Below are 25,868 nucleotides of genomic sequence, written 5' to 3'. Positions count from 1 at the left end.
ATTATTGTTGTTATTATTATTGTTATTGTTATTATCATGTTAATCTTGTGTATGTATATGCCAGTGGTTTTGACCTTCCTAATGCTGTAACACTTTAATACAGCTCCTCATGTTTTGGAGACACAAAACCATAAAATTATTTCTTCATTACTTTATAACTATAATTTTGCTAATGATACAAATTTTAATGTAAATATATGATATTTCCAATGTCCATAGGCAGCCTCTGTGAGAGGATCATTAGACATCTCCACACACAAATCACAACCCACAAGTTTAAGAACCACTGGTATATGTGAATGCAGGTGCCCTCAGAGACCAGAGGAGTCAAAATCCCCCAGAACTGGAGTTACAGGTAGATATGAGCTGCCTGATGTGGGTTCTGGGAATTGAACTCAGGTCCTCTGGAAGAGCAGTATGTGTTCTTAACCACTGAGCCATCTCTCCAGCTCTCTGGTTTAGATGCACAGAAGCAGTGAAGGGTCTTCTTTCCACCTCTCTCGGAGCTGAAACTGGCCCAGCTGCTCGGCACCTTTGTTCCCCAACCTGCTTTTAGACATGACTGTTTCTCACAGGCTGAAGAGCCTGTTCGGAGCTGGTGTCTGTTGCATGTGACATTGCTCAGCCTCTCATGGGTTCAGGAAGCTACCCCATCCTGTATTATCTGTACCTCACAATAGGCAGATGGGAGTGATATAGCTCTGGTTATGGACTGAGGATGTGGAAACCCAGAGAAGTCACTACCCTAACACCAGAAATGCTGGAACTTAAGGATCATAAGAATGGGACCAGCAGACCTCAGGTAGTGGCTGCTGTGTAAGAACAAGGCTTCCTCCCTTAACACCAGAGGGAACGTGGAGGGAGGTTAGAATGGAACCAAGGCCCTTTCCCTCAAGGAGAATACCCATGATCCCAGCACTATGTGTTTACTTTGAAGAGCTACCCAGATTCCCTTTGGGGGATATGACCATGACCTCCAGTCACTGAATATCCTGATGGCTACTGTGTGGCCCTTTGCCAACAAGAATCCCCTCATCTATGGCCATGTTCCTTTTCCCCAAACAGTCTATTTCCAATGACTGAACTGTGGAGGAGGGGTATAAAGAGTAAGACCTTTGTTTCAGCTCTGGAAAGTTCCAAATGTCCTCATCCTAGATTCAGATCTTCCTGCACACTGACCAAGCCCCACTGACACTGTGTCATGGACACATCTCCCTCCACGCAGCCTGCTACTCTCCATCCTTTGTTCTGGTTTTGAATCACAAATAAGCCTTAATAAGTCTCCTCACTGGCTCCATCTATAGACAACAGAGTCCAGGATCCTGGACCCTGAGGCCTCATGATCCTGTGGTGGATCCCAGAAGAAACAGCCCCCTCTTGTGCTTGCAGGCTGGACCGGGCCCCTCTCAGTGACCAGGTGATGAAGAAGCTCAGGGCCCTGGAGGCAGAGAATCCACAGCTGCTCATCTCCAGCACATGGTAAGGAGTGGACACAGAACTCCTATTGGTTAACCCAGGCACTATGTGGATTCTGATGAGCTGAGAGATGGGAAAAGTGTCCAGTGGTGATGGAAAAAACAAGCAGATACACACAGAAACCAGAAAACCACAGTGACCAGAGTGAGAAAGGTGTGTGTGTGTGTGTGTGTGTGTGTGTGTGTGTGTTTCTGTGTCTGTGTCTGCGTGTGTGTCTGTGTGTGTGTGTGTGTGTGTTATGGTTGTTTATGTTCAAAAAATAAAATCATTATAGCATGCCCTCTTAATTTATTCAATTGGAAAAAAAGAATATGAAAAGCTGAGTTAGTCGTGAGTCCTCTGGCACAGCCAGGGTGATAATAATAGATAATAGTACCCAGCAGTGAACCCAGACCACTAGACAATGAAAACAGTCACCAAAACTAGGAGAGAAAGACACAGACAGAAAGACTCTTGGGGAAAAAAACATGATGTGTATCACTGTCCAAACTACACACACACACACACACACACACACACACACACACACACACACACACACACATACACTGTATGATGGAGAAGTCACAGGACAGGAAAGTCATCTTCCACTCCAGAGACTGTGCTGAAGCCCCATGTTCTCCCACTTTGGCACAGTTCAGTTCATGACCATGAATTCCATCTGTTCTCAAGTTCCTAGCTGCTGTGACACACTTGAATGGAGGGTGTACTAAAGACTTAGGAGGGTCAGCCTCTCATTGAACAGACATTCCTGCAGACCTACTGTGCATCATACACTGTTTTGAGATCTGAGTGCACATCAGTGAGCAAGACACACATTGCCCAACATTTGCTATCTCAGTCCAGCAGGGAGGAGACACTTGTTCTCCCACAGTCATATAATTGTACCTGGGAACCATATTTTTACAGTGTTGGACTCTCTGAACTCATCCAAAGCTGAGGTGAGCTGAGGTGAATTCACAAAGATTAGAAATGAAAATTCCAGGCAGACATAGAGATTGTAAGGGAGCAGAGAGAGCAGCTCATTGAGGGACAGGAAACAATGTGTGGGACCATCTGCTCTACCTCACCATCATATGGAATGATGAAATGCAGGTTCTCAGGCCCCAATCCATCGCTGCTGACTCAGAATCTCCAGTGAGGCAGCTTCCTTTAGTGAACTCTCTGATTTAGCAGGCTGTCCAGGTGACATTTTAACACAGTGATTTCAGAGCCACTGTTCTAGATGTCAGTGAGCAGGAAAGGATGACATAGGAGGGCCTGGAGAGGAACCGGGGCCACAGCAAGAACTATGAACCATGGCAAGAACCTTCTGCTTCTCCCCAGGGGAAATGAAAGGCATTCCAGTGCCTCGGCCATGAAGGGGCATCTCTACCCACTTTTTATGGTCAGCTGCTATGTAGAAAATGAGCTAGTAGGGACCAGATCAGAAGCAGGGACACCTGTCAAAGGATTCTACAGAAGTTCAGGACACTGCTCACTCGTTCCTAGGACAAGGATGGAGTCTGTGGAGGGGGAGAGTAGAGAACAGAAAGGAGAGAGATTTGGGAGGCACTGTCTAGATGATTGGCATTTAGGGTGAGTGATTATTTGTTTGTTTTGTGTAACTATAACTCAATGTCTGACACTGGGCATTTAACGTACGACTTGAGATTATTTCTTGCAGTTCTGGATACAGAGAAAGGTAAGGGCATGGACCCTACATCCAGATAAGCTCTTCTTCCTGTTCCATTCTATTGTGCAATTGGAACAGCTGAGAGTGAGAGGCCAAGGTGGCTTTAGTGACAAGTCCTGTTAGGCCACAGGAATCTATTCCTGTGATGATGACATTAACTCCTTTGTTAAAGCAGAGCACTCATGATCTCATAGTGTCTTATCCTTCATCCAATAAGCACTGTGACTTTGGGGATTAACTTACTAATGTATGAACACTGGGATACACATTCAAACTTGAGCAAAAGAGGGGTTGAGATGATCCCAGTTCTGGGGTGTGGACACCCAGGAGGATGGGGGCATTCTTAGGGATACAACCCAGAAAAAAAAGCGTGGGATGAGTTCAAGTTCAAATGACTTGGATTTTACACGGGAATATCATGTACAAAACCCTAATTTCCCTGGGTTTTCCTGACATCTGAGGGAAAGAACTTGTCTGTGTATAGGAAGCCACGTGTGATGGATCCTTCAAAGAACATCGATGGAGAAGAAATGGATGATAATCCAAACTCATTTAAGTGGCAGAGACTACAGGCAGGTATGTGATGGGTTTAGACCCAGAGCATTATAAATACTAGATGAAGAGACATCTAGAAGGAGAAGTCATAATTTCTTTTTTTTAATTTATTTTGTTTTTGTTGTTTAGAATTTTAAACATGAATATGGGTACTGTATTTAGATTATTTCCACCCCTCTATCTGCCCACCTGTCTTCCTGTGACCCACCTACAAACTCTCTCTCTCTCTCTAATTCATGAATTCTTCTTAAATATTATTGTTAAATATATGTGTGAATATACTTATGTATGTATATGTATATATTAATACAGCCTAATAACCCCATTTGGAGTTGGTCATGTATATATGTTTAAGGTTGAACATTTGGGATTGGATAACCTATTATGGAGTACTTTCTGAAGAAGACTGATGTTATTCTAGTACTGCCTCTCTAGCGGCTGTTATCTGTGACTGGGGCCTTGTGACATAGCATTACAAATGTTGTTGTCATTGTGCAGATCTTGCAGAGGCAGTGATATTGTTGAGATTTCATGGGTGCAGTTTACCTGTCACATAGAGAAGACATGATCTCAGATGTGCTGGAACTCATTTCTATTCCCTGTCTCTGACATCAAACAGTACAGTTCTGCACAAAGAGCCCACCCTATAAAGATCTTCCTCAACTAGAACACAGAGGGAGGACTGCTTCCTTCTCTCCCAGCCTTGGGGGCTGGCGATGCCCCTCTATCAATCTCTGGCTGGCATCAGGCTCTGTACCAGGGCTCCATGTCTCATTCTGAGCTGCTATGGCCTGGGACTCACCTCCATCCATGCTCATTCATCTTCTCATTGAGATTCTTTTCACAACCTACCCACTGAAGACATGTTAGGAAAATCAACACTTCTGGACCAATAGGAAATGAAACACAAGAGCTGGGTTGGGAGCAGATAATAGGGCGGTAGAATTGCTTAGAAGGCAAGCAATTGTAAGAAAATTATACAAAACACTGTGTGTGTGTGTGTGTGTGTGTGTGTGTGTGTGTGTGTGTGTGTACATTTGTATGTATATAGTATGTAGAAAGATGATAGATAGATAGATAGATAGATAGATAGATAGATAGATAGATAGATACATACATACATACATACATACATACATACATACATACATACATACATACATAGAAGGTAAACTCAGGAACAGCAATAAACAATAAAGTCTGTAGACACACTTCCTGGTAAAACCTAGGCGGGCCAACCTGGAATACAGAGTTCAGCCTTGGGCCAGTACTAGGGAGGGCTGAGGAGACATAAAGTTACCACTTCCTAGCCTCTTCCAGAGGAGTGGTACTCACAATTTACTACTACAGAGCCCTTCAATCCATCTCCACCGGACTCCCCAAGAGACAAGCACCTGGAACCACTGGGGACTGAAGATGACTTCTGGGGCCCTACAGGACCTGTGGCTACTGAGGTGGTTGACAGTGAGAGGAACCTGTACCGGTGAGTGAGCTCTGCCTGGCAAAGGCTGACTTTCCCCAGCACACTTTCCACAAGGGATCCCCACAGATAACACCCACCTAGTCTCTACTGTGTCTCCTCCTCACCTTACCAATCCAAGAAGCAAGGCAAGGACTGAAATAAGAAGTTTGGGCTGTTATAAAAACAGAGGTCTTTTTCATAAAATTTTCAAACATTTACAAAACTGGAGAACATAAGATTTTCCCTGTCCAATTATTCACCTCCAGCAACCATTTTTCCAAGTTTGTTTTAACTACACATATTTCTCCTTTGTCACGGTATTGTGAGTCCAGGACATCAGGTGACTTTACACACAAACATTTCACTATGCCTCCCCCATAGTTAAGACAGGACCTCATCTTCCATGACCAGCACACCATTACCACATCAACAGAGCTGACAAGAGTCCTTCATCCCATCTAAACAGTCTGTGTTCAACTTGGCTCAGTATCTGAATTGTGGTTTTTCTGCAGATTATTTTATTCATGATATAAACAGCATTAGTCCCCTCATTATATTTGGATTCTCTTATCTCTTAAATATCCTTAAATATTTATTTGAGCAACTTAAAGTCTTAAAAACTGAAAATGTACCTCAGTACATTTGGCTAGTGTGCAAGGTCCTAGCTTGATTCCCAGAAATTAACACATACACACACACACACACACACACACACACACACACACACACACACACACCTCTTTCATCACCCTCATCATCATCACAGGCATATCCAACTGCTCTATGTGTGTGTTACTTGTAGGTTTTCTATAGATCACTTGGTACTCACAGGTCCATAGGATGGTGTTGTCCTTGTTGCCCCTGTGTACAGATGAGGAAACAGATTTGAGGGTTAAATGACTTAGTCAGGGATCCACACACAGCAGAGGAACCAGACCTCAGAGCCATCTGGCTGAAGTCTACTGTGTCCCCAGCCCTGCCCTGGGTCTGCACCCAGCAGAGGAGCAGAGCTGGTGCTCACTGGTGTCTGCCTCTCCCTCTTCTAGAGTTCAGTTCCCTGTGCCTGGTTCCTACCACTGTCCCAACACAGGACTCCGCTTTGTGGTGACAAGGGCCGTGACCATCGAGATTGGATTCTGTGCCTGGAGCCAACACCTGGACAAGACTCCCTTGCAGCACAGTCACATGGTGGCTGGGCCTCTGTTTGACATCAAGGCTGAGCAGGGAGCTGTGGCTGCTGTGCACCTCCCTCATTTTGTGGCTCTCCAAGGTAACCAAGGGAAGCATAAGGAGTAGAGGGGTGGTAATGGGAGGAGTTGACAGGTCATATTGCAGACTATAGAATGGTGGTGATGTGGAAAGGTCTCATGGCTTCCTTAACACACTTAGCACAGCAGGTTATGAAGGTGGACACAGATGTTTTGTCATCACTTCTTGTCTGATGTATCTTCTTTGAAGCACATGTCTCCCGGCCTTATGATTTTATTTCTGTTTTACCTGAAGTATATTTACTCAGTACCAATATTAGCTGGTGATTATTAAGTGCTCTTTACCCAACATGTGCCTTGGGGCCCCAGCAGGGAAGTGAGAATAAACTGAGAAATTTGAAGAGAGTGTTGCAAGGTAAGACTAAGGAAACTGACAAGGATCATTTGGTACCCAGAGTCTACCAACGCTATAAGCCGTTACCTGCCACAGGCAGAGAAAAGTGATGTCACCAAATTCATTTGAACACAAGAAGAGGGGTTTCCTACAAAAAGAGGGGGGCTCATAAAGTGTCCCAAACTCCATGATCTCCAAATAATCCTTCAGAATACTTTTTTATTTTTATTTATTCTTCTCTCATACAATACATCCCAACTTCAGCCTTCCTTTTCTCCACTCCTCACTGTTACCTGTCTCCTCCCCTCTCCTCCAGATCCACTGGTCCTCTATTTCCCTTCAGAAAAGAACCAAGGACAAAGTGACATCAACTAAAGACAGTATAACAAGTTGCAATAAGCCCTCATTTCAAGGGTAGATGAGGCAACAGAGAAAGAGGAAAATGGTCCTGAGAACAGAAAAGAATCAGAGACACCCACTCCTACTGATAGGAATCCCACAAGAACACTAAGCTAAACAACCACAGAATATAACCAAAAAGAAGATGTTTTGATAAATACAATGTTCTCAGTGAAAGATCTCATAAAGAAAGCTATTACTATATGTCTATAATCCCACATCTCCTGAGGCTGAGACAGGAGAATTTAGAATTCAAGAGCAGCCTAGACTATACAGCCAGACTATGTTTAAGAAAGGAAAAAGCAGGCTGGAGAGATGGCTCAGCCGTTAAAGGCTAGGCTCACAACCAAAAATATAAGAAAGTAAAAAGTAGCAACAACAAGGAACCAGGTGTTGTGCAAGTGGCTAATGATCGAAATTCCTCTCCTGCTTCAAGGAGCACAGCAATAGGCCCACCATAGAGACCAGGAGAATCCAGCCCACAGCAGAGGAAGACAGTGTTTGTTCATGGCGATGAAGATGAGGAGTAGGTTAAGAGGGGAAACCCAACAGGTGAAGAAGCCATAAAAACTAAAGAAGAAATACAGACTGTTCTAGCTGATAGAAGAACCCATGAACAGAAAACAAAGCACCCATCAGATTAAAATGTTCACATTAAATGTCAAGGCCAAACGATGAACACAAATGAAGATGAGGAAAACAAGCAGGACTCAGCTGAAAAGAACTCACAAAACAAATAAAAACAATAGTCACATTCATAAACACATGAGACCCTGATATATGAGTACTGCTACCCAGATAATGCCTCCCCAGTATGTCTAATGAGGCCAGTCCAGCAGGACCACACAGGGCTCCTGGTCTCCCCAAGATCACTTGCCCAGTCACCACTCAAGCTCTTCCCTGCAGGACACCACCTTTCCTATTTCTTACTCCCACTCTCAGATCAGAGAACTACACAGTTGGAAAATCAATATATGTGATTCCGTTAAAGGTTATAGAAGGACAATATGTGTAGGAAGGATAGTCACACGTACAGGTGGTGGCACATACCTGTGGTCCCAGAGTTCAATGGCTAGGCAAGAGTGCTGTGACTTCTAACTAGAGATACAGAGTGAATCTCTGTATCTAAAAACCCAAAATGAGAAAACAAATGGAAAAACTTACCAAGTCATCTTAGATGCCTCAGGAAATCTGGTCTTAATAAAAACCCCAGCACCTCACATTCCCCTCAAGTCTGGGAAGGTCATGACTATCGTTTACCCTAGGAAGAAGGGAAGTTGGAGAGATACAGCACCTCTTGAGACTCTGTCAAAATAACATAGCTCAAGGCCTAGGCAAGTCGAGGATCTGGTGCTGATTTGGGTGTCAAGCTCAAGAAATGTCACACAGGGTACATTAGGGTGCTGTGTGATTCCATGCAAAACTATTAGCTGGCATGTCATTGATGGAAATCCTAAGCTGTACCACGTTGGAAGGAAACTTGGGGCTGAAGGGACAGGAAATGGTGGACTGCAGAGCGGTGCCTCCATTAGCAGGGGTCACATCAAGTTGGCAAGTGAGATTCAACATCATGATTCCACCCAGTGTCAACTTGACATTCAAGCACATCACTTTAATTCGTAACTTTCTACCTCATGTCTCTAAAGTTTCTATTTTGTCTCACAAAGCAAAATATAATTTCAAAGGTCCCCATAGTCCTTAAAAATTCCAACAGTTTAAAAGCCCATAAAGACTGCCTCTTCTCTGAGATTCAAAACAATGTCTTAAATATGAGCTTCTTTAAAATAAAAAAAAAAGTTACATACTTCCAACATACAACGGCACAGAATAAACATTGCCATTCAAAATTAGAAGAATCAAGGAATGAAGGAATGATCAGACCACAGCAAGACAAAAACTCCATCAGCATAAACAACAACTCCTGCAGCTCCTTGTCCAGCTATGCAGCTCATGATGTCATTCACTGGACTCCAAAGTGTAGCTCCAACCTTCCAGTTCTACAACATGAAACACACACAACCTCTCTTTAGGCAATCTCTCTACTCTGTGTCTAAAACTTTATTTAGCAGAAAAAAAATGTGGTTCTGGCTTCTCCAACATCCTAGGATGTCCATTCCACCTTAGGCTTCACTTTCAAAGGTCCATAGATTGAGCTCTCAGGTCCTCCTTGCAGGATCTTTGACTCAGGCACATTGCCTGGCCTCAGCTGCTTTCTGAAACTGTGCAACATGTCTCAGTGACCCCTCAATCCAGCATCTTTCATGTCTAAAAAAACTATAGGAACATCACTGCCAAGTTCTGTTGACAGTTTTAGATGTGGCCACCTTGGACCAGAGCTGTATGATGTGCTGGCCATGGGAAACACTTCCTTGCATTTGCGTTTGTATTTGTGGAGCAGGGAACACCATCAATTCAGGCTTTCTGCCTTTAAATGAATGTGGTTCTTCACAAGATGAGTCTGTGAAGAGTGAGATTTTCCCTCGGGACCCCTTTCCTGTTGTCACCTGCACTGAGGCCTTCCCTTAAGTGACGCTGCTCTCTCGCAGTTACAGCGGATTGTGTAGAATCATTCTGGATGTTTTCTGTCCTGAAACTTCTCCTGCCAAATTAGTCCCTTGTGTTTAAATTCATCCTCACTCAAATTTGGGGCATTAACACAATACATCTAGATTCCTGACAAAATTGTTGGATGAATGGATCCTTTTACAGTTCCCAATGGAAACCTTGCTGCTCTCCGCAACCCCACGGACTGGTCGCCACTGTCTCTCTCAGCATTCTTGTCTTCCTGCTTCCATCCAAATGTCCCCGTAAGCATGGAAGTGCTTTCCTAGTCCTAAGTACAAAACTCTTCACATTCCAGCCACAAAATAGTTCCAAAGGCTTAAGAACCACATGATTAGATTTATTGCAGCAAAAATATGGATCCTGATATCAATTTTCTACCCAAGCTGCTTTACTTATAACTCACAAAAATACCTGACCAAAGAAACTAAAGAGAGAAAGGATTTGTTTTCCTCCAGTCCAAAGGGACAGTTCATCATGACATGGAAGTCTGAGAACGTGGAGCTTGTGGCACCTGGTAACTTGTGTCAACAGAGCGAGCAGGGAACAGTGAATGCTTGTGCTCATGTGACCTTCTCCATTTTACACAGTCCTGTGTCCTAGTCCACAGAATGATGCTACACACAGTGAATAGGTCTTCCACACTCAACTAATCCAATCAAGATAATCTCCTCCTATCATTCTCTGAGGCCTGTATCCAAGCTGATTCTAGATTTCATCAAGTTCACATTTGACATTAGCTGTTCCAGACATCCATCTAGTTTGTCTTCAGTGAACAAAGGTACCCTGGGTCTCTTTCACAGCAGTAAAACTGTATTCTGATTGTAAGAATTTAGAGGACACTGCCAAACCCAAGACACTGAAGCTGTAATGGAAACGCCTCAGAGAACCTCCTGATTGTGAAGTTTCTGACAGTAGCCTCTGAGGCTGTATTCTTTATAGCATCTGTGGATGAGACATTCCACTGTAAATGCTCCCCCATCAGCTAGACAGGGCAAAGGGTAAACTGCCTCCAGTGAGGGTCAGTCTACATGAGTCACCACTGGCAACAGCTCACACTCACCCTCACTGGCATGGTGATTGATAATGAGGAAACAGTTGATAGTTCTGCTATACTGTCCCTGGGCGTTAATTAATAAAACTTAAATTTTCACCATAGTTTTTCTCATAAATATCAAAACATAAATACAAACTAAATAGAAATTATAACTAAAGCAACTTATAGAAGAAAGATTTTATTGGCTCTTACAGCATCAGAGGGTAAGTCCATGACCATCATGGCAGGGAGCATGGCAGGGAGCAGGCATCCCTGGCAATGGAGCAGTAAATGAGAGCTTACTTATTGTCAAGGGGGAGAGAGAAAGGCAATTGGAAACACCACAAGTTTTTGAAATCTCTACCTCCTCCAACAAGGCCATACCTCCTATTCCTTCCCAAACAATTACACCAACTATGGTGGCTATTCTCATTCAAACCACCACAGTCATTATAAATCCTAGGGTGATATTTTTCCAGCCAAGGATGGCTCAATGGAAGTATTAAATCTACTTATTTGGATCTGTTCTTTCACAGAGCGACAGGTGGACATCTCCCAGTTCCGTGTGGCCCACTTTAAAGAACATGGGATGGTCCTAGAAACTCCAGCCAGGGTGGAGCAGCATTATGCAGTGCTGGAAAACCCAAGCTTCTCTCTAGTGGGAGTTCTATTGAGAAAGATTCCTTTTCTTAGACGCTTCATCCGAATCACTTCCACCACATTGATCTACTATCACTTTTACCTCAAGGATGTGAGATTTCACCTTTACCTGGTCCCTAATGACTGCACCATTCGGAAGGTAACACTAAAGACCACAAAATGAGGCCAGGGTGGACTGAGAGAAAACTTGAGATGTAGCTAGTGAGCCCCTGGGAGAGATTCTTAATAGTTCTATAAAGGGAGTGTGTGTGTGTGTGTGTGTGTGTGTGTGTGTGTGTGTGTGTGTGTGTGTGTGATTCTGCCCTCCTTGTGGCTCCCTCCACCAGAGTCTCCCCAAAGAGTATTTGATGCCCAATTACTAATCCCTAAGCATCTTTCCATAGCCTCTTTCTACCCATCAGAAGGATGGAAATTCTCCATGGGCAATCTGTAGCCAGCTCCCTTTTTCTGGGGCAGCTACCCTGCTCCCAAAATGAACACGAAAAGATCCAATAATTCAACAATCTGTATCACAGAACATAGGGTAGCCAGGAGGTGTCACCAGCCAAGTCCACGAAAATGTATCATCTGACAGTATTCAGACCAGATGTTGTGGCCCAACAATCTAGATAAATTGCTGTCTGTTCCCTAGGCCATTGATGATGAAGAAATGAAATTCCAATTTGTTCGAATAAACAAGCCTCCCCCAGTAGACTCTCTTTACATTGGCTCCCGCTACATCCTATCTGGTTCCAAGAATCTGAAAATCATCCCAAAGGTGAGCATCTAGGTGTTTGCTACTCTTCAGGGTCAGATGCCAGGCTTGAAACCCTGTGGGGCAGGTTACAAGGTTTTGCAGCAAATTGAGATTGGGGAGAAAACAATTGAGATTTGAGATGAGCAAGAATACATCACAGTTAGGTGGAAAGCAATTTAAGGGATCATACAGGAATGCAGATTGAGCCTGGAGAAATGAGGAATTAAAGTCAATATGGCACAGAGGAGAGTCCATCTAAATATGGCTTAAAGAGCAAGCCCTGGCTTAGGATGTGTGAGCAGGACTTTCAGGATGAGCTCTCACTCATCTGTGGATGTTAATGTTTGAATCTGACGTGTCTCCTATAGATGTAAATGTTTAAACACTTGGTTCCCAGACAGTGGTAGTATTTTGAGAGTTTGTGGAAACAAATACGTGAGACCTGGCCATCAGAACCAGATCATTAGTGTCAGGCCTTGAAGATTATAGCCATACCCTGCTCCCTACCTCAGGTTATGATTTACTGAGCATCTGGGATATAATGGGTCCTGCCACAATCTCCTGACACCAAGAATGGAGTCCCAGGTTCTATGCATTTCTCACCACCAAACTGAACAACATAAACCCTTCCTCAAGTTGCTTCCTGTCAGGTTTTTGTCAGAGTAATGAGAAAAGAAACAGCATGATTAGGTTCCATCTGGGTCCTTAACCTTCTGAGTAAAGATGTGTTTTCAAAGGCTGTGGGTTACCTCAGTGCAAAAAATAATCAGTGTCTGATGTGGTGCAAGATCAAGAAAATATGGGGTGGGGACAACCCTCCTTCACAGGATGAGTAGTTCATTCTCACATAGTAATTCTTTCTCTCTTCAGGAACTAAAGCTGTGCTACCGGAGCCCTGGAAAATCACAGCTCTTCTTTGAGATCTATGCTGGCCACATTGATTCAGGGATTAAGCTGCAAATCCAAGACAAGAAGCATAGGAATCTCATATGGGAAGCCCTGCTGACACCAGGTAAAATTAGTTTAGGTCTGGATACTCCAAAGGCAGAAGAAAGACAATGAGTGGGGAAAGTTATATTGTCATTAATTTCTGGTGTTATGACATAGGGGGATTAGTTATGTGGCTTTTGCTAGATCCAAAACAATTGGCCTGAACACAGTTTAAACTATGATGCTGTGTAGGTCAGCAGCTATTCCCTATTGTGAAAAAATATGTAAGAAAAATAACTTAAAATGAAAAGGCTTGTATTGATTCATGATCATATAACCAAGTTTCAGTCCAGGGGCAGCTGACTCCTTCTCTTTGCTCTTAATGTGATTGGGAGCTTGTGAGAGAGGAAACTGTTCACCTGGTATCTCTGAAGCAGAGAGATGGGAGAGAGTAGGAGTTAGAGTGAGAACAAGGAAGGAGAAGAGGAGAAGGAGGGAAAGAGAAGAAGAGGAAACAAAGGGAAGGGAGGGAAGGGGAGGGGAGGGGAGGAGGAAAAGGAATGAAGTCCATGCAAGATGTTCTCTTCCAGGACATCCCTCCAGTGCCCTACTTCTTCCAATGTACACTCATATAGTTTCCATTCTCAGTACTCACACAATTATGAGTGCATTAGTGTATGGTTTCATTCAAAAATTCACAGCCCTCAGGACCAATTACCTTTGAATATGGCTGCAGGGCTAATCCTTCAACACATGAGCATTATCATGGAACACATCACATCCAAATCATCACATACCCTAAGCCTCATTTTCTCAGTCCTGTATCCTGATTTCCTCCCCTAGTACCCTTGAAATGACAGATTTTGAGATGTGCAAAGCATCTGGCTCCAGTTCACATAATAACTCAGCTTTAAAATGAAGGGATTTTGCCAACATGAGATACTCAATGTCAAATCCATACGTAATTTGTAAATAAATTTTGTTGTTGACAATTTTATACATGCGTACAATACATTCTAGTAACTCCACCCTAAACATACATTATTATCTTCCTCCTACTCCTACAGGCCCTCTTCTCTAATACAGATCTCTTTTCCACATTCATAAACTTTTGCTTTGTTTCCCACAGTTTAACTGGGACCATCTGTGTTACCATGGATTTTTCACTATCCAGTAAAACCTAGTGAGCACACCAGCAGGCATACAGATGGAACGTACACCTCCCTTATCCCTATAATCTATTATTTGCCAATAGTTCAGCAGTAAGTGGTACTCTCCCTGGGAGCTACCTCTCCATGAATAGTTGACTGATGGGAAGACTCTACTTCTGTGGGTCCATAGACAGGAGGTGCAGGTGCTATGAGTTCCCTGATGGCTATGGTCCTGCCATCCTTAGAAGAGATCCCTTCACAGGCCTTCTCCACATCTTCTGTTTCTACATTCTTTTCACTTCCTCCTCCATAATGCTCCTGCAGCCTTAAGAGTGTGGTATAAATATCTAATTATAGGGATGAGTACTCACCTGTAGATGTAACCAATCGTCTTATTAAAATAAGAAACACAGAGCCAAGGTAAAAGAGAAAGCCGAGAGGTCAGAGCTCAGAGATAAAATCTTACCTCCTGCAGTGCTCCTAGCTTCCCCGAGAGAGAGCTACTTCCTGTTTGTCCGTGTTTAAATATTCTTTCTGTTCTGCCTTCTCATTGGTTGTAAACCCAACCACATGACTGCCTCATCACTGCCTGTAAGTACCGCCCTCCAGGTCTTAAAGGCATATGTCTCCAATACTGGCTGTATCCCTGAACACACAGAAATCTACCTAGCTCTTCTAACCACCACGCTCTTGCTATGGCTCTAATAGCTCTGACCCCAGGGCAACTTTATTTATTAATATAAAATTAAAATCACATTTCAGTACAAATAAAATATCACCATATTTCCCCTTTTCTATTTTAATAAAAAGAAAAAAGGCAAAAGGTTATAACTAACAAAAGAAAAACTATATACAAAAGTACAATAACTATATACAATATATACAAGTAACAAAAACCTAAACGATGTCTAGTCCATTTGTATTTGACAAATCAGAGAAAATAATTCCCTTATCTATCCTATTTTAGTAAGTTCAAAATGTATCTAATTCACTTTCTATCCTAATTAATCTTCAACTATAACTAACTAATCTTCAACTCCCTCAGAGACCCAAGAAGGAAATAATATTAGCTAACAAAAATAAAAACAAGAAGTGCACAAAAGCAGCTTCCAAAAATTTTGTGAGTTCACAGAAACAGCCAGCTGCCTGGACAGTCACCTGAGGTTTCTCCACAGTGTTGGGGCATCATCTTCAGCCTATAGGCTTATGGTATCTGACAGACTCATTTGTGAAGTAGGTTGTACACAAGGTCAACAGTTCAACCTCACATTGGGTGAGAGCAGTCCATGTACCAGAAACACCTGAATTCCACTAGTGTCATGTCATGATTCAGGATTTTAAATTCTGGAAATTGTTGATGGTTTTTAAATTCAGCTGTCCATTCTTCTTGGCTGTGTATATATGGCTTCATCTAAGCATCCCCTTCTCCACATCCCTCTATTAAATGCCAGTCTACTATTGAGAGGCGTGAGCTTTCAGTTGCTGTTCCATTGCACAACAGAAGCCATCGGCCCACTGCCTGTTCAGCTGCCTTCAAAGAAAAGGGCACTGTACCTTTTCCGGATTGTGAAGGCCACTTCAGGGATGGTGCCATATTGTCCTGGCCTCAGAAGATGCCGTCTGATAAAGCCATAACCACACTTGTTTTGGCAGGAATCGGTAGTCCTTTGTTTCGTGTTCTGTCTGTCCATTTTGTCCTGTTGATACGAGGATACTTTGTTGTCCAGTGGCTAACTTTTGCCACAATGAAAATTAACTCCATATGCAGTTTCTTCAATGCCCATATTTTCTCTGAAGTAGATTGGTACTGCCAGGAGCCGACATGTCTCAAAAAAGAAAAATTTCTAAGTTATTAAAACATTTTAAATGCCATATTCGGTAGATTTCTGAAAGGTTTGAAGATGACCTGTCTAAAATATATCTGCTCAATTTTTAAAACATATCTAATATGACTACAATTTCTATTGTAATGTCTAACTATTTTCATTTCTTTATATCCTAATAGTTGGTAATAATGTAAAGTATTTAAAACTAGTAATTGTCTTTTTCTTTTCTTTTCTTTCTTTCTTTCTTTTTTTTTTTTAAACAAGAACCTTAAATCTAATCTCCTTTGCTTAGCCTTTTTCCTAACCCTTGACAACAACTTGTAACCAACCCCCCTAAATAATGAAAATTATCCCAGACCCAAAACCCATTAAAAAGAACCAAAAAACCACCCGCCCCACACCACTTCTTTGGCAATGTGGGTGTCATATTCTTAAAATTGCTTCCTGCTGGGTATGGGCGAAGTTATCTTTATCCTGAAAGAAAAATTTAGGTTAATTGTCAAATTCTAGGAAAGGTAACTATATCCTTCATTATTATCCAGTCTGTGTATAAAGCCAAAGTTCAGGGTTTATCTCAAGTCCTTATTCAAGTAGTCTTTGAGACTGGATCATCTCAGCTAGTCATCTCAAAATTGCTCTGAGCACCTTGTAGTTCAAAGCTGATCTATAGATGATGTTTGTCAGCTTAGTTATATTATTATTGTCCACGTGGAATTGTTGTTGTTGTTGTTGTGGGGCCCCATCTTCTTTCCGGAGACTTCAGTTGATGTTAGGCCTGGCCGTGATTTCCTGCAGAAAACTGATAAGAGACTCGAACACAAAGACATATATATGCAGCTAATTGAAGCCTTTTTTTCTAGAATTAGTTAGTACTCTATATGACCATTCATATCTTAACAAAGTTTAAAATGTATATATATATATATATATATATATATATATATATATATCAATCTTGTAAATTTTGATATAAAATTTATACTTTAAGAAAAGTTTAAAGAATCAGAATAGAATCAAAGAGTTGAGATTAGTAATAGAATAGTCCCTTAATTAATTTTGCTTTTGTCCTGTCCCATAGCAGAAAATGGCTCTTTCTGGCATGATACAGGGAGTTTGCATTTTCCTTTTAACAACATGCTTGAGTTTAAAGAAGGAGAGAGCCATTCTCCAACTCCAAAGTCAGCTTTAAATTTTAATTGAACTGGGACTATTAGAAAACCAATAGTGTTAAATCTTTAGAGAAAAGCAGAAACAAACATTTAAGAAGACATAAAATTTTTTAGATAATATATACCCATATGCCATATACTCCCATATACTCTGTTTCCTGGGATAGATGATTTGTCCCTTTTCTTCAGTTGTCTCATTTGTCTTGTGTCCTTCAGATTCCTTAACCTTCATTCTCCTAAAAGACAAAAACAAAAACCTTTCCCCAAGACTAACTTTGGGGATGGTCCCTTTTGGCAAGTTATTATCTGATTAAATGAAAAGGCATGTATTACTGTACAAGTTAGTTTAAATTGGATGTTCATGCTGGTTGATGAACTATCATCTCCTCTAATTAAGAGGTTTTTCTTGTTCAAATCGAACCTTTATCAATTTTGATGGTACCCACAGCTTATCTTCTCCTGTAGAAACAAAAGCAAAACCTCGTCCCCAACGTAATACATACCCTGGTTTCCATTCTGAGGTCAGCACATCCTTAAAGTATATAGGCTGATTTAATTCTGTAGTTTTTTCTATTACCCAATGTCTCTCTGCAGCTGTTGTTCCTTTCTCATTGGCATTCAGAAAATTCAAAGTTAATAGAGCATTATGCAGTCTATTTCTGGGGGGTTTTGTTACTCCTTTCTGTTTATTTAGCATATCCTTTAGAGTTCTGTTTGATCTTTCTATAACTGCTTGACCTGTAGGATTATGTGGTATACCTGTAATATGCTTTATATTGTAATAAGCAAAAAACTGTTTCATTTTAACAGAGACATATGATGGAGCATTGTCAGTTTTGATTTGTGCAGGTATACCCATGATGGCCATAACTTCTAGCAAATGAGTGATTACAGAATCAGCTTTTTCAGAACTCAGAGCAGTTGCCCATTGAAATCCTGAATAAGTATCAATGGTGTGGTGTACATATTTCAGTTTTCCAAACTCTGTAAAGTGAAACACGTCCATCTGCCAGATTTCATTCCTCTGAGTACCCTTTGGGTTACATCCTGCTGGTAATGGCGTTTGATTATAGAAAGAACAAGTAGGACATTTCTTTACTATTTCTTTGGCTTGTTGCCAGGTTATGGAAAAATCCTTTTTTAAACCTTTACTATTGACATGATGTTTTTTATGAAAGTCTGAGGCCTCCAGCACATTTCCTATCAATAATTTATCAATCTCATCATTGCCTTGTGCTAAAGGGCCTGGCAGACCAGTATGGGATCGGATGTGAGTTATATATAAAGGATGACTCCTTTTCCTGATTGTATCTTATAATTGAACAAATAGTGAAGTTAATTCTGAAGCATCAGGGATAAATTCTGCAGTCTCAATATGTAATACCACTCTTTCAGCATACTGAGAGTCAGTTACTATGTTGAGAGGTTCTGAAAAATCCATTAATACCAACAGAATAGCATACAATTCAGATTTTTGCACTGAATTATAAGGACTTTGTACCACTTTACTTAAATTTTCTGATTTGTAACCTGCCTTTCCTTGTTTGTTGGCATCTGTATAAAATGTACAAACTCCAGATATGGGTTTTTGCCGTACAATTCGAGGCAAGATCCAATCAGCTCTCTTTATAAAATCAATTCTGTTGCTTTTGGGATATTTGCTGTTAATTTCTCCCAAAAAATTACTGCAAGCTCTTTGCCAAGTTTCACTTTCTGTCCATAATTTTTCAATGTCCTCCTTAGTTAAAGGTACAACAATTTCTGCTGGGTCTATTCCTGCTAACTGACGAAGTCTCAATTTTCCTTTCCAAATCAAGTCAGAGATTTTTTTCCCCATAAGTTTTTAATTTTTTATTTGGTTTATTTGGTAAAAATATCCATTCCAATATAATATCTTCCCTCTGCATTAATATTCCAGTAGGGGAATGCCTAGAAGGTAAAATAACCAAAATGCAATCCAGCTTTGGATCAATACGATCCACGTGCCCTTCATGTACTTTCTTTTCTACCAAGGCCAATTCTTTCTCAGCTTCAGGTGATAATTCTCTTGGACTATTTAAGTCCTTGTCACCTTCTAAGGTTTTGAACAAATTAGTCAGTTCATCATTTTTTACCCCAACAATAGTTCGTAGATGAGAAATATCTCCAAATAGTCTTTGAAAGTCATTAAGAGTCTGTAGTCTATCTCTCCTAATTTGCACCTTTTGGGGTCTAATTTTTTGTAGCTCTATTTTATATCCTAAATAATTAATAGAATCTCCTCTTTGTATCTTTTCTGGAGCAATTTGTAATCCCCAGCAAGGCAAATTTTTCTTTACTTCTTCAAACATTCTTTCTAAAGTATCTGCATTTGAGTCAGATAGTAAAATATCATCCATATAATGATAAATTATAGATTTAGGAAATTTTTTACGTATCACTTCCAATGGCTGTTGTACAAAATATTGACACAGAGTTGGGCTATTTAACATTCCCTGTGGGAGGACCCTCCATTGAAATCTTTTAACCGGTTGAGAATTATTATAAGTAGGCACTGTGAAAGCAAATCTTTCTTTGTCCTTTTCTTGTAAGGGTATTGAAAAGAAACAGTCTTTTAAATCAATAACTATGAGAGGCCATCCTTTTGGTAACAGAGTAGGCAAAGGAATTCCAGATTGTAGAGAGCCCATTGGCTGAATTACTTTGTTAATTGCTCTAAGGTCTGTTACCATTCTCCATTTACCAGATTTCTTTTTAATAACAAATACAGGAGAATTCCAAGGGCTGGTTGACTGTTCAATATGCTGAGCATTTAGCTGTTCTTCTACCAGCTCTTCTAAAGCCTGGAGTTTCTCTGTTGTTAAAGGCCATTGCTGAACCCATACAGGCTTGTCTGTTAACCATTTTAAAGGTAGAGCTGTTGGTATTTTTGGAGGATTATCAGTTGTTGTGCCCTGTTCTTGTATAATATGGATGGCTGGTGACCACTCATTAGAATAATATCTTCTAATATTTCTCTCAGTAACATGTGCTAGTTTATGATTTGTTTCTGAGATTGGAGGGATGTTAATCTGAGTATTCCATTGTTGCAACAAGTCTTGACCCCACAGGTTCATAGTTATGTTAGCCACATATGGTTTTAATTTTCCTCTCTGTCCTTCTGGACCTATACATTCAAGCCATCTTGCACTCTGTTTCACCTGAGATAATGTCCCAATTCCTAACAGTTGAACGTTTACCTCCTGAAGAGGCCAAGCTGGATGCCAAAATTCTGGTGCAATTATGGTAATGTCCGCACCTGTGTCTACCAGACCAGACAACAAAACACCATTTATTTTTATCGTTAATTTTGGTCTCTGTTCATTAATAGAAGTTTGCCAAAAAATTTTCTTTATGTTTTCTCCTGAATTTTCTATTCTCTCTTTTTCATTATCCTGACCAGCATGATTTATTCCAATAGTCATTTGGTTATTTAATCGCTCAGAGCAGGGATTTCCTCTACAGCTGCAGGAAAGGTTTGAACTGGTTTTGCTATGGGGGCCTGCATGAGGCCCCTCCGGGAGTTTCCCGAAAACTGAGGCAAAGGATTACCCTGTCTGTCCTTTGTTGATCTACATTCGTTGGTCCAGTGTTTTCCCTTACCACACCTTCTGCATACTCCAGAAGGAACGGGCATTCTGTTGCCATTGTTCCTTGAAGAAACATTGCTTCTAGGAATGACCTGTTTACAGTCCCTTTTAAAATGTCCTTGCTTTCCACACCCAAAACATCTAACACTCCTCAAACCTTTTGAAATTACTTCTCCTACCCACGTATCATCATGCTCATCAACCTCAACATTAATTGTTTCTCTAATCCAATCTTCCAAAGGTGCAGATCTTGCCTTTAACGGCCTGATTATGCTTTTACATGCTGCATTCGCATTCTCAAATGCCAAAGCTTCAATTATTGCCTTACTAGCTTCTGATCCTGAGACCATTCTGTTTACTGCTGAAGCCAGTCTTTCTAAAAAATCTGTGAAAGATTCTTTTGGGCCTTGCATAACCTTTGTGAATGACTCAGGTTTTTTTCCTGGTTCCTCAACTCTGTCCCATGCATTCAAGGCTGCCATTCGACATAAAATTACGGTTTGAACATCATATAAACATTGTGTTTGTATTGAAGCATATTGGCCTTCTCCAATAAGCTGATCCTGACAAACTTGTATTCCTTTATCCGTCCATTGTTTTTCTACGTTTCTAGCTTCATCCTTAAACCACGTTAGAAATTGAAGTCTCTGGCTGGGTTCCAGAACAGCTTGTGCAAGGTCCCACCAGTCCTGTGGTATAATCCTATTATATGTTGACCAAGAGTTTAACATTTGCTTTACATATGGGGAATGCATGCCATAAGATACTATTGCCTCCTTAAACCTTTTAAAATCCATCAGTTCAATTGGAGCCCAAATATTTTGTGTAGCCATTTGATCAGGCATCTGCTGTACAGTTACAGGATAAATTAAGGGTGACTGTGTGAAAACAGGCTTTCTTTCTGTAACCTTATGATCCAAACTTGAACCAACTTCACTGTTAAAATTAACAGGTTTTTCTAAAGCTGTTATCCTGGCACTTAAATCGACTATCTTTTTAAATACTAAAATGAGAATAAGCATGGTGATTAACTGCATAATTCCCATAATACTAATCTTTTCATATAGTTGTTCCATTGTCAGACTGCCTAAAATTTCAAACAAAACCCAATTTTCTTCCAATGTACACAGGAAACCCATTTTTTTAAATGTGGAAAAAATTTGTCTTTTAAATAGTTTCCTTTATGACTTACCAAATCTGCGTAGAACAGTAGAAATCCGAGCGAATTTCAAAAGAGTCACCTAGTGTCCTAGGTGTGAATCCAGAGAGAGAGAGAGAGAGAGACAGAAACAGAGAGACAGAGAGAAAGCAAGAGAGAAAGCAGAAGTGAAAGTGAAAGTGAAAGTGAAAGTGAAAGTGAAAGCGAAGGGGTAGCCGGCTAAAGCTTAAAGCCAGCCACTTGTTCCCTCTTGAGCCGAGTCAAGGCTTGGCTTTACAGGCAGGGGCCCTGTTTAGCAGGGCAGGCCTGAGCTGTTTGTAGCACTGGCTTTAAGCAAGCAGCTCACAGTCCGGCCTGAGCCCAAGCAGACCTTGAGCCGGGGCTAGGGAGCTGGCTGCTCCGGCTAGGGAGCCGGCCCCAAGCAGTTTTTAATGGATTCTTGTCACGTTGGGCGCCAGATGTAGATGTAACCAATCGTCTTATTAAAATAAGAAACACAGAGCCAAGGTAAAAGAGAAAGCCGAGAGGTCAGAGCTCAGAGATAAAATCTTACCTCCTGCAGTGCTCCTAGCTTCCCCGAGAGAGAGCTACTTCCTGTTTGTCCGTGTTTAAATATTCTTTCTGTTCTGCCTTCTCATTGGTTGTAAACCCAACCACATGACTGCCTCATCACTGCCTGTAAGTACCACCCTCCAGGTCTTAAAGGCATATGTCTCCAATACTGGCTGTATCCCTGAACACACAGAAATCTACCTAGCTCTTCTAACCACCACGCTCTTGCTATGGCTCTAATAGCTCTGACCCCAGGGCAACTTTATTTATTAATATAAAATTAAAATCACATTTCAGTACAAATAAAATATCACCATACTCACCCATGCCTTTTTTCTCAGTATTCTGCACAGCTGTACGTGTCTGCATTCAATTCCATTCACAGCAAAGAGAGGCTTTTCGGAAAGATGAAGGCTGAAGGTAGCCTTTGTCTGCAGTATAAACATTGATATTTAGAAGGGCATCCATACTACGTTCATCTAGCTAAGCAGCATAGTAGCTTCTCTCAAGGGACTAAGACCTCTACAGGTATGGGTTTGCTTGTTTTACTAACTCTATACTGCTAGGGGTGGATTCTATCTTCTGGACTGGGCCTGAAATGTAATAAGTGAGCACTGGTTGCTCCCACCACAGTTGTGCCACTATTTCAGCATGGACCATCTTGACTGGCAGGATGGTTGTTGATGCCTTTTCTAGCTCAGCAATCTGAATAACAAACATTATTTGACACTCTAAAAGCTTAGCATCAAAAGGAAGCTTCCAACTCAGTTCCAGCTTGAATTCTCTATATCACATATCCAAAATGTGTGGTGTCTTCAGCAATAAGGTCTTATCAATTAGTTTTCATGGGGAGCCAAGAAGAATGAAATGCACCTGTATTGTCTTGAGGACATCCAGGGCCTCCCTGTCCAACCACTCCTATGGAGGTATCCTACACTTGGAACTGGGATTTTGTTTTGAAATATACTAATTCTAAGACCTCCCATTTCAAGTCTATACAGTGTCTTTTTTTCTTTTTTCTTTAAATTTTTTTCATTTTACATACCAACTATTGTTCTCCCTCCCCTTCTCCCACTACCTCCCACCCTACCCCCACCCTACCCATCATCCACTCTTCATAGAGGGTAAGGCCCCTCTTGTGTAATCAACACAACACAGTCTGGCATACCAGTCTGGGGAAGGACCACACCCTTTCCCCTGCATCAAGGCTGAGGAAGGCATCCTACCGAAGGGAATGGGCTCTAAAGAGCCAGTTCATGTACTGGTCCCCCTGCCAGGGGCCCACACAACTGTCACCCACATTCAGAGGACCTAGTACAGCCCTATGCAGGCTCCCCAGCTGTCAGTCCAGAGTCCATGAGCTTGCAGGGTGTCTTGCATTTGAACTCTTTTGTGATGTTTATATTGGGTTACCAAGTAGTAAGTTTCACTGTGACTTTTAAATACTGTCTTCATTTTCAGTAACCCATCCCACTCACCCCTTGCCTCCTCCATTGCCACCCCTCTTGCAGTTTAAACATTTCTGCCCCCAGTACTCCCTCTCTACCCTCATTTTACCAATACACTACTGTCCTCCTTTCCTCCCTAAAGCCCTGCTCATTTCTAGTCTTCTGGTTTCCAGGGGTACACCAAATAGACCCACAGAACTAAAGCCTCCAGGAGAGAAGCTCATGTAAGAGATGTGGTTATTTTCTTTCTGGGCCTGGCTTGTCTTCCTCATTGTTTTTCAAATTGTATACATTTTCTTCACACCTGAAAAAAAATTCATGTTATACACATGGCAAACATTCATTATCTAATTAACTGTTGATGGTCATCTAGGTTGATTGCATTTCTTAGCTATTGTGAACAGAACTTCCATAAGCATGGTTGTGCAAATGTCTCCAGAGTAGAATATATATATTTCTTTGAGTATATTACCAGGAGTGGTATGTCTGGGTTATATGGTAGTTCTATTTCTAGTTCTTAAAAAGCCTCCAGATTGATTTCTACAGTTGCTGGACTAATTTGCACTCTAACATGCTAGTGTATAAGAGTTTCTCTGTCCCCACATACACTGCAGCATTAGTTATCATTTGTTTTTTTGTTTGTTTGTTTTCTGTTTTTTGAAACAACATTTCCTATATGTATCCCAGGCTGACCTGGAACTCTCCCTGTAGACCAGGCTGGCTTTGAACTCACAGAGATCCACCTGCCTCTGCCTCCTGAGTGCTGGGATTAAAGGCGAGCACCACCACCACCTGGCATTCATTAACTTAACATTTGTGTCCTTGATATTGAACATTCTCGAGAGCTGAGATGGAATCATAAGTGACTTAAACTTGCATTTCCCTAATAGCTAAGTGTTTACTAGCCATGTGTATTTCTTCCTCTGAGAATTCTGTTACTACTATGGCCAATCTTAGAACTGGGCTATTTTCTTGTTGTTTAGGTTTTTTGAGTTCCATGGGTATTCTAGTTACTAATCTTCTGTCAGATGTTAACTGGAAAATCATTTCTCACCCTCTTCACTGTGTCTTCATTTGTTTGAGTCTCCTTTGTTACACAGAACTTTTTAGTGTCCTGAGATCCAATTTATCAATTATTGGATTTATTTACGGTGCCAACAGACTCTGATTCCCACAATCCTTACTTATGCTGCCATGTGGAAATGTTCTCCCCACTTATACTCTGCCAGTTTCAGAGTAGTGGGTGTCACACTGAGTTCTTGGGTCATTTGGAGTTGGCTTTTTAAAGGTAAGACATAAGCATCTAGTTTAATTCTTCCACGTGTTGCCATGTAGGTTTTTCATTTGTTGAACAGGGTGTCTTTTCTCCAAAGTGTATTTTGGGTTCCTTGTCAAAAGCCAGGTAGTGGTTACAGGAATTTTATCTAGGTCTTCTATTCTATTCCATTGATCTGTACATCTTTTTGCTCTGGCTGTAGTATTGGTTTTAAAATAAGATGTGATAAATCTTTCCACAAAATCGTTTTTTGTTCAGAATTACCTTGGACATCGGTGTCTCTTGTAATTTCAAGTGTATTTCAGTATTTTTCCACTCTGTTTGTGAAGAATGTCACTGTCATCTTAATTGAGACTCCATTGAGTATGTAGCATGCTTTTACTAGTGTGGCTTTTTCACATATTCATCCTTCCAAACAATGACCATGGCTGGGGTGGATTTGCAACTTCTAAGTCCTTCCTCAATTTCTTTCTTTGATGCATATCTTTAAATTTTTTCTTGTGGAGTGCTTTCATTTCCATGGTTAGGTGTTTCTGTCCAAAATTGTGGGTTTTATTTATTTCTTTATTTGACTATTATAGACTCA

At 41.2% G+C, this 25,868-nt stretch overlaps 1 protein-coding gene across 6 annotated transcripts in view; it reads left to right on the top strand.

Moving 5' to 3' along the window:
• Window positions 1–25,868, top strand: part of LOC102920420 (NACHT, LRR and PYD domains-containing protein 1a-like) — a 140,992-nt gene that overhangs the window by 112,499 nt on the left and 2,625 nt on the right. For all 6 annotated transcript variants that reach the window (XM_076542800.1, XM_076542799.1, XM_076542802.1 and 3 more), the window contains 7 exons: window positions 1,390–1,479; window positions 3,636–3,727; window positions 5,057–5,189; window positions 6,215–6,438; window positions 11,304–11,566; window positions 12,059–12,184; window positions 13,034–13,175. In XM_076542800.1, coding sequence (XP_076398915.1) covers window positions 1,390–1,479; window positions 3,636–3,727; window positions 5,057–5,189; window positions 6,215–6,438; window positions 11,304–11,566; window positions 12,059–12,184; window positions 13,034–13,175 — 1,070 coding nt within the window. The remainder of the gene's footprint in view (window positions 1–1,389; window positions 1,480–3,635; window positions 3,728–5,056; window positions 5,190–6,214; window positions 6,439–11,303; window positions 11,567–12,058; window positions 12,185–13,033; window positions 13,176–25,868) is intronic.

Source organism: Peromyscus maniculatus, chromosome 8 (genome assembly GCF_049852395.1).
Source record: "Peromyscus maniculatus bairdii isolate BWxNUB_F1_BW_parent chromosome 8, HU_Pman_BW_mat_3.1, whole genome shotgun sequence".
NCBI classification, from domain to species: Eukaryota; Metazoa; Chordata; class Mammalia; order Rodentia; family Cricetidae; genus Peromyscus; species Peromyscus maniculatus.
The sequence above is the reverse complement of the archived record's forward strand: the minus strand, read 5'-3'. Positions and strand labels throughout refer to the sequence as shown.